The sequence below is a fragment of the Rhinolophus sinicus genome, chromosome 14, assembly GCF_057876585.1.
Source record: "Rhinolophus sinicus isolate RSI-liver-muscle chromosome 14, RSI-T2T, whole genome shotgun sequence".
In the NCBI taxonomy this organism is placed as follows: domain Eukaryota; kingdom Metazoa; phylum Chordata; class Mammalia; order Chiroptera; family Rhinolophidae; genus Rhinolophus; species Rhinolophus sinicus.
In genome coordinates this window covers 142,323,523-142,341,120 of record NC_142514.1, presented here as the reverse complement: position 1 = coordinate 142,341,120, position 17,598 = coordinate 142,323,523, and the positions used below count along the sequence as shown (strand labels likewise).

General features: G+C 39.5%; 1 protein-coding gene and 1 pseudogene across 1 annotated transcript; one reads left to right on the top strand and one right to left on the bottom strand.

The window, feature by feature from the left end:
• The first annotated feature begins 1,470 nt into the window (after positions 1–1,470).
• On the top strand, positions 1,471–2,442 carry OR51S1 (olfactory receptor family 51 subfamily S member 1). The gene has a single exon (XM_019715839.3). It carries the CDS (start codon positions 1,471–1,473, stop codon positions 2,440–2,442), a length of 972 nt encoding a protein of 323 aa, XP_019571398.3.
• Positions 2,443–15,948: 13,506 nt separating this feature from the next.
• Positions 15,949–16,887, bottom strand: LOC109436968 (olfactory receptor 51A7-like; annotated as a pseudogene).
• Positions 16,888–17,598: the final 711 nt, after the last annotated feature.

The following is a 17,598-nucleotide window of genomic DNA, read 5'->3' as shown; positions in this document are numbered from 1 at the left end:
TTTTAGTAAAATAGTTTTCCTAATTTATTTTCAGGTTGTTCATTGCTATTATATATACATACACTTGATATTTGTGTCTTGACTTTGTATCCAGTGGTCTTGTTAAACTTATTGATTAGTTTCAGTCGGTTTTTGATGGATTTCTTACAATTTTCTTCAAATAGGGTCATGTCATCTGTGAATAAGATCATTTTATGACTTCCTTACCAAACCAGACATTATAATTTGTCTTCTTTAACGGATTACCTAGAATTTTTAATACAATGTTCAATAGAAGTAGCAAAAGCAGATAACTTTTTTCTCATTCTAAATCTGACAGTCAAGTATGATGTTAGGTTTATTCATAGACACTCTTTATCGGGTTGAGGAAGTTCCTTTATATTTCTGTTTTATGAAGAGTTTTCACTGTGAGGCTTTTATTTTGGGAAATTGGTGAGTAGTAATGCCACCAACTGACTTAGGGAATCAATATATGCTTCTCTCCTTTTCTTTTGGTCATTTTTGAAATTTTTCCCACCACTCTCTCTTAACTGAGTCTGGAAAAGGTTTTAAGATGCATCTGTTAAGATCTGTTTGGGATTATTTGAATTTAAAATACATGGGACATCCACATAGGATTTCCAGGATGAGATGAGTATAGAATAGTCTGGGAGATATATTCATGATTCATCAGCTCATGGAGCTTCGTCGAAGTCATGAGAGTATATAAGACTACTAAGGAAAAAGAAGAGAGCCAAATAAAGATCCCTCAAAAACACCAATGTATAAATTGGATGGGGCACAGGAAGGTGAACTAAGAAGTTAAATTCTGACAGTTAAATCCATTTAAGAAAATGAGTGTTTCTTGATATAGTAATAAATGGCTAATTGGTGACCTTAAGGAGAAACTTCAAAGTGAACTGAAATGTGAGTGTGTTAAGGCAGCACAGAAGTCAGAAGGCCTGGGATTGGGAGAAGAAAAATATCAGACTCTGGGTTGTGAACACACGTTGGGATTTATAGATGATGTATTACAGAATTGTACACCTGAAATCTATGTAACTTTACTAACAATTGTCACCCCAATAAACTTTAATTTTTAAAAAAAATAAAAGGAAAAGAAAAAGTACATACAGGAGTATAAACCCTCTCCCAGGTGTTTACATTGAGAGAGAGAGATATTAGGAAATAGTTACATGGAAAGGCAGGATTAAATGATTACGGAAAAACAATTTAAAGAGAAAAACAGAGCTTTAGGGACGGCCATAGAAAAACTCCAAAGTAAGGTATGACTGTGGCATAAATATTAGAATGTATGTATACAGGGGTAGAGAATATGTTTGTGTATGTGTACACCTGTGGGGGGCAAGGTAGAGCAGAGGAGGTAAAAGGCAAGCTGTTTTAGAAAACATGATGCAAGTATGTCATAAGATTAAGTAAATCTTTCTAATCAGTTTTCAGGTTCCAGAGTTCTAAGTGGGATTCTGAACTATGTCAACATTCCTCACCCAGGCATCCCCCAACAGCAGCACTTCAATGGCCCCCACCTTCCTGTTGGTGGGCCTGCCAGGCCTGTCAGCTGTACCCTCCTGGTGGACAATACTCCTCATCACTGTCTACATTCTCTCTGTTTTGGGCAATGGTACTATCCTCTGGATCATTGCCCTGGAGCCCACTCTGCACCGCCCAATGTACTTCTTCCTCTCCCTGCTTAGTGTGTCTGATGTTGGCCTGGCCACAGCCCTGATGCCCACTCTGCTGGGTCTTGCCCTTGCTGATGCTCATGCTGTCCCTGCCTCAGCCTGCCTCCTACAGATGTTCTTTGTCCATGTCTTTTCCATCATGGAGTCTTCTGTCTTACTCACCATGGCCATAGATCGGGCACTGGCTATCTGCCGCCCTCTCCACTACCCAACACTCCTCACCAATGATGTCATCAGTAAGATCACCCTGGCCATTGTTTTCCGAAGCCTGGGTCTCCATCTGCCCCTGCCATTTCTACTGGCCCACATGCCCTACTGCCACCCACAGGTCTTGACCCATTCTTATTGCTTGCATCCAGATATGACCCGATTGGCCTGCCCAGGAGCTTGGGGTACCGTCTATAGCCTCTTTGTGGTCCTGTCAGCTATGGTATCGGACCCCTTGGTTATTTTCTTCTCTTATGGTCTAATTGGCAGGGTATTGCAAGGTTTGGGATCCAGTGAGAATCGCTGGAAGGCTGGCCAAACCTGTGCTGCCCACCTCTCTGCTGTGCTCTTCTTCTACGTGCCCATGATCCTCCTGGCACTCATTGACCATCTTAGGGTGCCAATCCCTCAGCCTGCCCATACTCTTCTCTCCTATATCCACTTCCTGCTTCCTCCATTGATAAACCCTATTCTCTATAGTGTCAAGATGAAGGAGATTAGAGAGAGAATACTCAAGAGGTTGCAGCCCAGAAAGGTGGGTTGTGCTCAATGAGGAAGATGCCTCTCCACATTTGTTTGCTCAAGGCTAACTGACACAAAGTTTTCTATGACTGAGAACTCAGTTCACCATACATGAAATGGTCATTCAGGTATGCAGAAGCACATACACATGGATGCATATGCCTGTTCCTAGACGTGTGCATGTGTACGAGTATATTGATGAAAGCTTACAAACCTCAGAAAATGGCAATGGTCTACCCACTGTTACACTACAGATCAATGGCCTTGAAAGGGCCAGAATCTAGGTCTTGTTACAGCCATACAAGTGTGCGTTTTATACCACTCTAAACAATCCTGTAATAAACATTTTTATGCAGCTCTTCATGTACGCTTATGCTTTTATTTCTATAAGACTGATCTCCAGATCATCAACTGCTGATTGCAAAGGGTTCTACATTTTTAATTTCAACATTTATTGGTCGATGCCTTTCCCCAAAGGCACATCAAATTCATATTTCTAACTTATGTAGGAGTGTGCCTTTTTCTTGCATATCCATTAAAACTCACTGTTACCACTGTTCTTAAATTTTCATCAATTTTGTTAGTGAGAATTACCATATTTAACTATATGCTGAATTTCCCTAATAGTAAGAACAAACGTGTTTCACACATGTATTGATTATTTTGTTTCCGCCTCTATGAATAGCCTCTTCAAATAAACTTCATCCATTTTTATTGTATTGTTTATGTTTTAAATATAAATTTGCAAGAGATCCAAGTTTTATGCCTTTATCGATACAGTATTTGTATTTGGCCTTATTCAAGCAAGCAAATATACTTTTATATAATTATATCCACCTTTATTTTCCTTTATAATTTTGGCGTTTCATATGTTGCTTTTAAAAAAGTATCTTTGATTCCTACGTTCTACATATAGTCTCATGCTTTTGTTCTAAAATTGTGATAGTTTTCATTTTAAACATTTGTGTGTCATAAGTCCAAACTTATATTAATCAAGGTGAATATGAACTGGTGGCAAAATCTATTAAATACATTCTCTTTTTTTCACCAAAATAAAATACTATGTGCGTCATCTTTAAATACACATATATACATATATGGGTGTACATTGCTTTATAGATACTTTATGGATTTTGATATATATGTGTCATATATATAATCATATGCCACTGATCCATTAGAGTAGCCTCATACTGTGAGTTTGTTAATATGTGATATAAAGTGATCCCCCTCTCACAAAACAAATAAGGGCTTTGGAATTCTAAAAGGAGTTACATTGTTTTTATAGATTGACTGTAAGAGAATCAACATTATAATAATAATTTTTCACATCCAATAATATATGAAAAATGTTTCACTTAGTAATATCTGTTTTGTATTTTTCAATAAAATTATTAGCTCTAATTAAATTAATTTCCATGTAGTTCTTAAATGTATGGTTTTATTGCTATTATAAATAAAACATTTACCCATTTTTACTTCCACTTACATATTGCTAGATAGAGAAAAACAGTTTTCACTGTGCATTAATATATATTTTACCAAATTATCATATGCATTATAGCAATTTATTTTATTTTATTTGGATATAACATATGTAAGTAAGAGTAGATGGGTGGTAACTTTTCATCAATATTTATACAAATTATCTCATTTTCTTATTTAATTCACTAGAATCACCAACCCATTATGAAAGATTGAATGAAAGTGAACATTCAAATCTTGTTTCTGATTTTAATAGAAATGGCATTAGTGTTTCACCTATTACAACAATGGTTGGCTGCTAGATCTTTGGGTAAACATTATAACATTTAAATAGTTCATTTAAAGTCCAGTTTTGTTTCTTAATAAGCTTACTTAACGAATCCTATCAAATGCTTTTTCAGCATCCACTAATATAATCATAACTGTCTTCTTTAATGTGTTGAGAAGTGTTCTGATATTGAAACATCCTTGTTTCACATCCTTGAAACACATTTTAAATGAAAAGTAGCAAATTAAATTCACTCAGTGCCAAAACAAGAACACACAATAATATGTTAGAATACATTTCAGAAATGCAGGAATAGTTATGTCTTCATATTATATTGTTTCTCCACAAGGTATATTTCATACACTCTCTTATTAACTAATTAGATAAGTTAGTCTCTCTATTTCACAAGTAAGAATACTGAGGTTGAGAATTGAAGAATTCCCCAAGTCTATAAAATTAGAGAGACAACATTTATTTTCAGATTTACCTTAATCCAAAGCCCCTGCTATGAAACACTCTTTTAAAACTGAATAGAATAACAGCCTGGTCTTGAGGCAATAGCAATGAGGTCTCTGAGAAACCCTGCTTTTCCCAAAGTTTACTCTTTCCTCCTCCTTGTTATATCCACCTCAGACTTCCATGTATTTACTGAGTCTGAGTAGAACGATGTGAACAAAGAGTTTGAAGTCACACTATCCTGGGCTTGAATTCTCAACCCACTGCTTCCTGTGTGATGTGGCATCAAGTGTTCCCATGTTTGTAAACTAGGTATAGTGAGGATTACACGAATCAAATCCCTATATCGTAGTGTCTGGACACATGAGATATTAATATTTGATAAATGGTGGCTATTCGGAATTAATAATGAAATTAAAATAACTATATTTAAATTTTGTGTGCATATTAAATTTGAATAAAATATTTTACAACTGGAAGATTCTTTAAGTTTCTACCACCTCATTTTATAGACAGAAAACCACAACTAGGGGCTGCTGAAAGCACTTGTGAATAGACCTTTGTAAGTCAGTGGTAGATGAACTACTCTTAGCACTGCTGGCTACCTGCATGTGTTTATTACTTCACTAAGTAGGGGAGAAAAGAACTTCTTCACAGCAAGGCCGGAACTGCTCTTTCCTTTCTCACTCACTGCTGGTCACTCGCTGGCCACATTCCCATCCATCCTGTCAAAGCCTTTCTGTCCAGTGGTTGCTATTACCACTCCTGGCCCAGCAGGAGGCTCTGTTCTGTCTCTGCTTCACGTCAATTTGACTGATAGGTTTGAGAGGAAAAATGCTTTTTCTCCTCTAACAGTGTGCAGGGGGATAGAAGTATTAGCAAGAACATTCCAATTGTAAACAAAATGTAACAGTGATATACGGGAGTCAGATGAAACTGCAGACCAGGAAAAGCTTTGCAAAACCCAGATCACTAGCTGGTTTCATTGCTAAAGAAAGCCCTCCAGGCTCTGTGTGTGTGTGTGTGTGTGTGTGTGTGTGTGTGTGTGTGTGTGTGTGTGTGTGTGTTTTGAGAGAGAGAGAGAGAGACAGAGAGAGAGAGAGAGAGAGAGAGAGAGAGAGAGAGAGAGATTCAGAATTCATAACAGGGATCCATTAGATCAAATACCTAGAGGAGTAAGGTGATAATAGAAATAAGTGGATCAAGTACACACTCAGACTGTGAGCAGTGGGGACTGTGTTAACTTAAGGGACTAGCTACTTCTCAGTGGGTTTCTACTGAGTGTTTCCATGTGGTAACATATCTTCCCACCTTCAAGATAACTTGTAAATCGATATTTTTATATGAAATCATCTAAACACTATTTTGTCCAGACAAACCTGTCTGAAGACCACAGGTAGATCTTATAGCTTTTAAAAATATTAACTTATTAATCCATACAATGTAGAAGAAGGGTTTTTTAACATTTCTAAGTACATATGAAATAGATCATAATATACAATATGTATTATGCAAAGTAATTTTTTCAAGACCACACAGCCAGGAAATGGCAGAGCTGAGACCAGAGGAAGTGTTTATTGGCTGAGTCCCTAGCTTTTCTGCTCCTCTTGTCTCCTCTCTGGCAAGACTAAGCTATCACAGTAGTTTATAAGACATGTACTCTGTGATGGGGCCTTTTTACTCTTTCTTCTATGGGTTGGCTTCTAAATCCTCAGTCTGGAGCTACCTTGTACGTTAGTGTTAAAAGTAATCCTGGACTCTTATCCCTTAAATAGTGATGGCATAGTCCTAGTGGCTCCTAAAGTCTCTCTTTAAAAAAAAAAAAGATTTTGAGGGAGCGAAGCGGAGACACGCCGCACCTGCGGCGGCGGTGGGGACGCGGGTTGGGATCGCGGTCCACACCTGTGGCGGTAGAAATTCGGCCCCCACCCTCGGGTTGTGGAAATCTGCTCCGCACCTGTGCCTGTGAAATTCCAGCCCACACCCACGGCTACAGATACGCAGGATATCCCAGGACGGAGGAGAGCCCGGAAGCCACGAGGTGGGCGTTTTGCCCTGCGTCCCACAGCGGACCTCTCCCGCTGCAGGCGCAGCATATCCAGCATTAACTTCAGCTAATAACCTCAGTTGGTCCTTGGGCCGGACAAGGAACACAGACTCCGTGCCTGGGCACCTTCCCCCGCTCTTCTGACCCTGCCCCCGCCTTTCTAGAGACTTGATCTAGCCCCTGCACTAAGGAGCAGCGGCAGATTACAGAGGCGCCTTGGAGCCCCGGCTCCGGGAAGACAGGCGGGCCCAGGGAGGAGGCTAGGAGCTGGGAATCTTCCGCCCCCAGCCCCCACCTTTTCTGGCCTGCGGGAAGAGTGTTAAGACAGCGGGGCTGGGAAAGAGAAGACCCCTCCTTCCATCCCCAGCCCCCACCCTTTCTAGCCAGCCTAGAGCGGGGTAAACACATCCCCAGCTGCAGAGACGCAGGGGTTCCCAGGACAAAAGAGAGAACACAAAAGCCAAGTGCCGGACTCTACTTTGCGTCCCAGAGCAGACCTCTCCCTCCCGCAGAGGGAGGATATCTAGCATTTGAGACTATTAAACTCCATACCTGGGCCCCTCCCCCCGCTCTTCCAATCCTACCCCCACCCTTCCAGAGACTTAAACTGGCTCCTGATCTGAAGAGCAGTGTCAGATTACAGAGGAGCCTTGGGGTTTGGGCTAAGGGAAGACTGGCCGCTGGCTTTGGTCCAGGGAAGAGGCTGAGAAGAGTGTGGTTTGCCCTGGACTAGGAGACAGAAGACTCATCCACCCCCAGATACCACCGTTTCTGGCCTGTGGGTGGGGTGTGACACAGCTGGGCTGGGAAAGAGAAGACCCCTCTTTCCATCCCCAGCCCCCACACTTTCTGGCCTGCCTAGGGCGTGGCAATTACATCGGCGGAGGCACTCCCAGGGATCAGCAGTAAGTGGTATATACAGCACTCAGCTTTCAGCAGCTGAGGAATTCCCTGCCGGCCACACACACACACAGGGAAGAGGTGCCCTAAGACTCAGGAGAGCTGGACACAGGGCTGGTGGTGCTATTCTCGGTGTGCATATGTGCCGGCAAGGGCAGAAACTGCACTGACTTTGTAAAACCTACTGTCCAGACCCCTCAGCCCCACGCATCTAAAGCTGCAGCCTCAGAGTCACTCTGGGCATCAGGTGACCGGCTCTACCTGCACAATACGCAGGGGATTACTTGGTGGGCTTAAGCCACAACTGGCGCTGTCTTTTTTTTTTTTTTTTTTCTTTTTCTTTCTTTTCTTTCTGTTTTGATTTGTCTTTATATTTTTGACATCTTTGCCTCTGTCGAGTGAGGATTCTGTGCTACAGCAGAGAACAACTTGGAGATCACTTGGTGGGCTTAAGCCACAACTGGCGCTGTGTTTTTTGTTTGTTTGTTTGTTTTTTGTTTGTTTGTTTTTTGTTTGTTTGTTTGTTTTTGTTCTGTGTTGATTTGTCTTTATATTTTTGACATCTTTGCCTATGTCGAGTGGGGGTTGTCGATTGTTTTTTTACATGTGAATGTATTTGACTTTTTCCTTGTTGTTATTGTTGTGCTTGGTGATTTGCTTTGTTCTGTAATTGCCCTACCAGTGCCCAGCTTAAGAGGCACAAGATTCAACATACCCAGCGGCCAACTCCAGACCAAGCCAGAGTACTACCGGGTTTGACCTACAAGTGATACACTCAGAGGGGATTCTTTACAGGCACATAGAGGCCAAAGGGCAAACCACATCTAAGCGGTCAATCCTCACGCAGCAGAATACCCTGCGTGGGCAAAGCCAAGTCTTACAACTAGTCAGCCTAGGAGTTAACTCCACCTACTCACAAGCGAAAAGCAATTAAGGATCTTCTTTAACAGGACAATATACACAACACAAGAGTCACTTTTAGAGCACACGTAGGGGAGAAGAACGAAGTAGTGCAAGTCAAATATAAAGGACATTTATTATATACTAATCCAGCAAGAACTAAGAACTCCAGGGCACCTATCTAATACATCGAAGCAAACACAGAGAGTCAGCCAGAATGAGGAAACAAAGAAACATATCCCAAATAAAAGAACAGAAGAAACCTTCAGAAATGGAACTAAATGAAGCAGAGGTAACCAAACTGTCAGAGACAGAGTTCAGAATACTGATGATAAGAATGTTTAAGGAACTTAGAGAGGACATCAAGAAGGATGTAGAAATCATAACGAACAACCAGTTAGAACTAAAGAACACAGTTACCGAAATAAAGAACTCACTTGAAGGAATTAACAGCAGGTTAGATGCAGCAGAGGATCGAATCAGCGACTTAGAAGACAAGTTAGCAGAGATCACCCAAACAGAACAACAGAAAGAAAAAAGAATAAAAAACAATGAAGATGGTTTAAGAGACCTATGGGATAACATCAAGCGCAACAACATGCGCATCATAGGAATACCAGAAGGTGAAGAGAAGAAACAAGGGATTGAGAACATATTTGAAGTAATAATGTCTGAAAATTTCCCTAACCTGATGAAGGAAACCAACATACAAGTCCAGGAAGTGCAGAGAGTTCCAACCAGGATAAACCCAAACAGGTCCACTCCAAGACACATTATAGCTAAAATGGCAAAGATTAAAGACAAAGAGAGAATCCTAAAAGCAGCAAGAGAAAGACAGAGGGTTACATACAAGGGAACTCCCATAAGACTATCAAATGACTTTTCTGCAGAAACATTGAAGGCCAGGAGGGAGTGGCAGGAGATACTCAAAGTGATGGAAAACAAAGGCCTACAACCTAGGTTGCTTTATCCAGCAAGGCTATCACTTAAAATTGATGGGGAGATAAAGAGCTTCCCAGAAAAGAATAAGCTAAAGGAATTCATTACCACCAAGCCAGCATTGCAAGAAATACTAAAAGGACTTCTGTAAATAGAAGAAAGACGAAAACAATTTATCCACAAATTTAAAAATGGCAATAACTATGTACTTATCAATAATCACTTTAAATGTAAATGGTTTAAATGCTCCAATCAAGAGACATAGGGTGGCTGAATGGATAAGAAAGCAAGACCCTTGTATATGCTGTATACAAGAGACTCACCTCAGATCAAAAGACACACACAGGCTAAAAGTGAAGGGTTGGAGTAAGATATTCCATGCAAATGGAAATGAGAAAAAAGCTGGAGTTGCAATACTTATCTCTGACAAAATAGACTTTAAAATGAAGAAAATATTAAAAGACAAAGATGGACACTATATAATAATAAAGGGATCAATTCGACAAGAGGATATAACTCTAGTAAACATCTATGCACCCAACATAGGAGCACCTAAATATATAAAACAGATATTGACTGACATAAAGATGGAGATCAACAGTAACACTATCATAGTAGGGGACTTCAACACACCTCTGACAACAAGGGACAGGTCTTCCAGACAGAAAATCAATACGGAAACAACAGCCTTAAATGACACATTGGACCACTTGGATTTAACCGATATTTTCAGAGCATTCCACCCCAATGCTGCAGAATACACGTTCTTCTCAAGCGCACATGGAACATTCTCCAAGATAGACCATATGTTAGGCCACAAAGCAAGTCTGGATAAATTTAAGAAAATTGAAATCATACCAATTGTCTTCTCTGACCACAGTGCTATGAAATTAGAAATGAACTACAGGAAAAAGACTGGAAGACACACAAATTCATGGAGGCTGAATAATATGTTACTAAACAATGAATGGGTCAAACAGGAGATCAAGGAAGAAATCAAAAGATATCTCGAGACAAACGAAAATGAAAATACAACGACCCAAAATCTATGGGATGCAGCGAAAGCAGTCCTAAGAGGGAAGTTCATAGCACTGCAGGCCTACCTAAAGAAACAAGAAACATCACTAATCAACAGTTTATCTTCACACTTAAGGGATCTGGAAAAAGAACAACAAAATAAGCCCAAAGGGAGTACAAGGAAGGAGATAATAAAGATCAGAGCGGAAATAAATGAAATAGAAACCAGAAAAACAATACAAAAGATCAATGAATCCAAGAGTTGGTTCTTAGAGAAGATAAACAAAATTGACAAACCTTTAGCCAGACTCATTAAAAAAAAGAGAGAGAGGACCCAAATTAATAAAATCAGTAATGAAAGAGGAGAAGTGACAACAGACACCGCAGAGATACAAAAAATCCTAAGAAATTTCTATGAGCAACTGTATGCCAACAAATTTGACAACCTGGAAGAAATGGACAATTTCCTAGATGAATACAACCTCCCAAGGCTAACTCAAGAGGAGACAGAAAACCTGAACAGACTGATTACCACCAAGGAAATTGAATCAGTAATCAACAATCTCCCAACAAACAAAAGCCCTGGACCAGATGGCTTTACAGGTGAATTTTACAGAGCGTTCCAAAAAGAATTGTCACCTATTCTCCTCAAACTCTTCCAAAAAATCCAGAGAGAGGGAAGACTCCCAAACACTTTTTACGAAGCCACTATCACCCTGATCCCAAAATCAGACAAAGACACCACAAAAAAAGAAAACTACAGGCCGATATCGCTAATGAACATAGATGCAAAAATCCTCAACAAAATACTAGCAAACAGAATTCAGCAATATATTAAAAAGATTATACACCATGATCAAGTGGGATTCATCCCTGGCATGCAAGGGTGGTTCAACATCCGCAAATCAATTAATGTGATACACCACATTAACAAAATGAAAAATAAAAATCATATGATCATATCAATTGACGCAGAAAAAGCATTTGATAAAATTCAGCAGCCATTCATGATAAAAACCCTTAAGAAAGTGGGAATAGAGGGATCATATCTCAACATAATAAAGGCCATATATGATAGACCCACAGCTAACATCATACTCAATGGGGAAAAACTAAAACCATTCCCCTTAAAATCAGGAACAAGGCAAGGCTGCCCACTTTCTCCACTTCTATTCAACATAGTGCTGGAAGTTCTAGCCACAGCAATCAGACAAGAAAAAGAAATAAAAGGCATCCAAATCGGTAAGGAGGAAGTAAAACTGTCATTATATGCAGATGATATGATACTATATTTAGAGAACCCTAAAGACTCCACCAAGAAACTATTAGAGCTGATAGATGAATTTAGTAAAGTAGCAGGATACAAAATTAATATTCAGAAATCAGTTGCATTTGTATATACCAATAATAAAACATCAGAAGGAGAAATTAAAAAAGCAATTCCGTTTACAATTGCTCCAAAGACTATAAAATACCTGGGAATAAATTTAACCAAAGAAGTAAAAGATCTGTACTCAGAAAATTATAAGACACTGAAGAAAGAAATGAAAGAAGATACAAATAGATGGAAACACATACCATGTTCATGGATAGGAAGAATTAATATAGTTAAAATGTCCATACTGCCTAAGGCAATATATATATTCAACGCAATTCCTATCAAACTACCAACGACATTTTTCACAGAAATAGAACATATAATCCTAAAATTTATATGGGATAACAAAAGACCCCGGATATCTTCAACAATCTTGAGAAATAAGAACAAAGTGGGAGGTATAACAATACCTGACTTCAAATTATACTACAAGGCTACAGTAATCAAAACAGCATGGTACTGGCATAAAAACAGACCCATAGATCAATGGAACAGAATAGAGAGTCCAGAAATAAATCCATGCCTATATGGCCACTTAATCTATGACAATGGAAGCAAGAATGTACGGTGGGGTAAAGACAGTCTATTCAATAAATGGTGCTGGGAAACTTGGACAGACACATGCAAAAAGATGAAGCTGGATCACCTCCTTACACCACATACAAAAATAAATTCAAAATGGCTTAAAGATTTAAATGTAAGATCTGAAACCATAAAATTCCTAGAAGAAAATATAGGAAGAAACTTCACAGACATTACCCGGAGTAAGATTTTTACTGATATATCCCCTCGCGCGAGGGAAGTAAGAGGAAAAATAAACATGTGGGATTACATCAAACTAAAAAGCTTTTTCACAGCAAAGGAAACCATCAATAAAACAAAAAGGGATCCTACTGATTGGGAAAATATATTTGCCAATGATATATCTGATAAGGGGTTAATATCACAAATTTATAAAAAACTCACTCAACTCAACTCCAAAAAAACAAACAACCCAATTAAAAAATGGGCAGAGGACATGAAGAGACATTTTTCTAAAAAGGACACACAGATGGCAAACAGACATATGAAGAAATGTTCAACCTCACTAACCATTAGAGAAATGCAAATAAAAACCACAATGAGATACCACCTCACCCCAGTCAGGATGGCTATCATCAATAAATCAACAAACAACAAGTGCTGGCGTGGATGTGGAGAAAAGGGAACGCTGGTGCACTGTTGGTGGGAATGCAGATTGGTGCAGCCACTATGGAAAACAGTTTGGAGATATCTCAAAAATCTGAAAATGGAACTACCTTATGATCCAGCAATCCCACTCCTAGGTATCTATCCGGAGAAATCCAAAACACCAATTCAAAAATCTTTATGCACTCCTATGTTTATTGCAGCACTATATACAATAGCCAAGACCTGGAAACAACCGAAATGCCCATCAGTAGATGACTGGATTAAGAAACTGTGGTACATTTATACAATGGAGTATTACGCAGCCATAAAGAAGAAAGAAATCTTACCATTTGCAACAACATGGATGGACCTAGAAAACATTATGTTAAGTGAAATAAGTCAGAAAGAGAAAGACAAATACCATATGATCTCACTTATATGCGGAATCTAAAGAAAAGAATAAGTGAATGAACTAATCAGAAACAGTTTTGGAAACATGGAGGAAAAACAGAGGGTTGCTAGAGGGGCGGGGGGGTGGGGATAAGGGGAAGGTGAGAGGTTTTGGGAACGTACAGAGGGATAGTGGATGGGGGGAGGGGGGTTCACACAGTGTGAGGGATATAAATGATAAATGTCTAAGTTTTGCTTTGTCTTGTGCACCTGAAACTAATTAAAAAAAAAAAAAAAAAAAAAAAAGAAGATATGGTATATATGTACAGTGGAATATTACTCAGCCATAAGAAAAGATGAAATACTGCCATTTGCGACAACATGGATGGATCTTGAGATTGTCATGCTAAATGAAGTAAGTCAGACGGTAAAAAACAAGACCAATATGATTTCACTCATATGTGGGATACATACTAAAACTGAAACAAATGAACAAACAAACAAACAAAAAAACATCACAGACACAGACAACTGTATGGTGATTACCAGAGGGAAAGGGGAATTTGGGGGAGGTACAAAGGGGTAAAGGAGGTCAAATATATGGTGACAGAAGGAGATTGGACTTTGGGTGGTGAACACACATTGCAATATACAGATGATGTATTATAGAATTGTATACTTGAAACCTATATAATTTTGTTAACCAATGTCACCCCAACAAACTTAATAAAAAAATTTTAAAGCGTAAAAAAAAAAAAAAAAAAAAAAAAAAAAAAAAGATTTTATTGGGGAAGGGGAACAGGACTTTATTGGGGAACAGTGTGTACTTCCAGGACTTTTTTTCCAAGTCAAGTTGTTGTCCTTTCAATCTTAGTTGTGGAGGGTGCCATTCAGCTTCAAGTTGTTGTCCTTTCAGGTTTAGTTGTGGTGGGCGCAGCTCAGCTCCAGGTCCAGTTGTTGTTGCTAGTTGCAGGGGGTCTGCCCACCATCCCTTGCGGGAGTCGAACCGGCAACCTTGTGGTTGAGAGGATGCACTCCAACCAACTGAGCCATCTAGGAGCTCAGCGGCAGCTCAGCTCAAGGTGCCGTGTTCAATCTTAGTTGCAGGGGGCAGAGCCCACCATCCCTTGCGGGACTCAAGGAGTTGAACCGGCAACCTTGTGGTTAAGAGCCCACTGGCCCATGTGGGAATCGAACCGGCAGTCTTTGGAGTTAGGAGCACAGAGCTCCAACTGCCTGAGTCACCAGGCCGGCCCCTAAAGTCTCTTAATTGACTTTTCTAAATAGAAAGTCCATGGAATGCTTCAGTTTGGCTCCATTTACAATGCCAAGAGGTGACAGCTGAGGCCACAGGTATTAAAGTTGTCTGGGTGTGTGTTTGGCCACAGTGAGGCAGAGTCTGTGTTGTGGCTTGACAATATTACCTAATGGTATTATGGGCTACCTTAAATTGAGAGGGGAGAACTCCTGTGTCTCACAAAGGCCCCTTAAATTCCCTGTTAATATTAACTTCTTGGCAAGAGGTGCAGAAAATAGATGAAGACTGTCCTGATTCACCCCTGAATCTCCCCACCTTAGAAAAACCTGAGGAACTAGTTTTCAAGTTTTCTCTTTTCACAGAAACTTCCAGAATTATTATTTTATTTGTCCTTTATTTATTTACCTTTTCTTTAGATCTTTCTTTTAGTGCAAGTTGATATACATCTACCAAACACAAACTCTGGACAAGTTACTTCGTTGTGAGGAGACTTCTAAAACTGAATAATTCTCAGCCCTTTTCTTGTTGAGTTTCACAATACAGTCAATGAGAAAGACATATGTGTCAAGGACCCAATACCTACCTTTATTTGAAAGGCTGCCAAATGACAATGTCCACCTATAGTTTCCTCCTACAATTTCTCTCAAAATTGACTTCAGCGAAAAATACACCCTCTAGGTTTCCCTTTCACCTTGCCCTAGGGACAGCATTTTTCAAACATTAGCGTACACACCAATCATCTAGGATCTTGTTAAAATACACATTCTGACTGAAAAGGCTGACAAGGCATGAGCTTCTGTAATCGAATTACTTTCCTGGTGATGCTACTGATCAATATACTACCCTTTGAGTAGCAAGGAAGAAAACTTACTTAGACAAAGTTAGATACATTGTAAAGGGTTTAATATAAATCCCAATGAGGAATCAAATAAGGGAGGCAAATATAAAGATGCTAAATGGCTCCAGAACCTTGCAGAGTTCTCCACATCACAGTTCAGGCCCACTCTCCCTAGCTCCTCCTTAGAAACTTCTCTAGATTCTTACTCTTCATTCTTATAGCTGAAGAAAAACATCACCAACTCCGGCCCCCTCCAAACAACAGCAACAGGGCTCCTACCTACTTTATGAAATGCAGGCCTCTTCTTCCTTAAAAGCAAGAAAAGCCGTGGTATATTAGATTCCTGATAGAGATTAACTGATTAATTACTTAACTAATTAATGTAACTGAAGAACTATGAAGTCAATGGAAACATCTCACTTGAAAGCAATATTGTCCTTCTCCTAAGACAATATGCTGTAGAGATAAATGGAACTCTCAGTTTTGCCCCATCATCTAGACTCCAGGCCTAGTTTTTCCAGGATGTTCACTCTGATCTGTAAAGTTTTTACACAATGCACAATGGGATTCATCAAGGGTGGTACCAGCAAGAATGCATCAGCTATGAAAATCATAGCCAAAGGGGACTTATGTTTGGCAAAGTGATGCATGGTAGCCAAGGTGATGATTGGCACATAGAAGATGAGTCCAGCACAGATGTGGGACACACAGGTGTTAAGAGCTTTAAGCTGCTCCCCATGGGATGCAATACCTCAAACAGTCTTCAGGATGAACACATAGGAAACAGCAATGAACATACTGTCTGACATCATGCAGAGTGCAACAGACCATAGTAAAATTTAACCCTATTGTCAGAACAGGCCAGTTTCATGATGTCCTGGTGGAGGCAGTAGAAGTGTGATAATAGCCTTTTATTACATTATCTGAGTCTCTTTAAAGTGAAAGGAAGAGGAAGCACTAGCAGAATGCTTTTAACAGCAAATGCCAGCCCAATTTGCAACAGTCTGGAGCTAGTAAGGATGGAGCTATATCTCAGGGGGTTGCGAATGACTATAAAGCGGTCAAAGGACATGATGAGGAGCACTGAGGACTCCATGTCTGTGAATCTGTGGATAAAAAAAATTCTGGGCAAAACAGGCATCCGCAGAAATCCCCATGGCATTGAACAAGAAGATCCTCAGCATGGTGGGAGGAGAGGAGAAAGACAGACCCAGGTCAGAGATGGCCAGCATGGAGAGGAAATAGTACATGGGCTCCTCAAGGGAAGACTCTGTCCTGATGAGAAATAAAATGGTGCAGTTGCCCAGGATGGCCAGGAGGTACATGAGGCAGATAGGGATGGAGATCCAAACGTACATGTGCTCAAGCCCTGGGATCCCAATCTATAGGAATGTGGAGATGTCAACTTCTGAGGTATTGAGAGGAAACATCATAAACAGGTCTCTTGTTTACATGTTCCTGGTAGATAATAATATCAACAACAAACAGAAATTCTTAGTTGTATTTACTTAACACAAATAAGTTCAGTTGTCAGTTAAATTAAATACAGTTCATCCTTAGGTGTCAAAAAATAAGGTAACTTTTCTATATAAAAAATATGGAGTAGATTTAAACATGCTTCTCATTATGTTCATATAAGACCTTTATATTTTTCAAGTCTATTTTTATTCCTCAATGGATTTCTAAACTCTATAACCTGGAAGCACCGAGGTGCCTCAGTAACCCTTTCTTAACTACCACTTTTTGAGATTTATTCATCAAGTAAACTAAGTTGGAATATATTGCAGTCTGGAAAAGCTCTAACATCATGCTTGTGGTCAGTGGTCGTGTACTCATACAAACCACAGATGCTACAGTAACAGGAGTTAAAGGAAGACTAAATTTGATATTATTGTTCATGGTACATGTGTGTGAAAATATAAAATTGATCTACCATAGAGGATGGCAGACTAAGATGCAGAGCCAAATTCAGCCCATGGCCTGTTTTTGTACAACCTATGGGGTTTTTAAAAATATTTTTATTGTGTGTTCACCACCCAGAGTCAGTTCTCCTTTCATCCCCATATAAATGTACACTTAAAACCCATACAATTGTATTAACCAATGTCACCCCAATAAATTTAATAAAAATTAATTTAAAA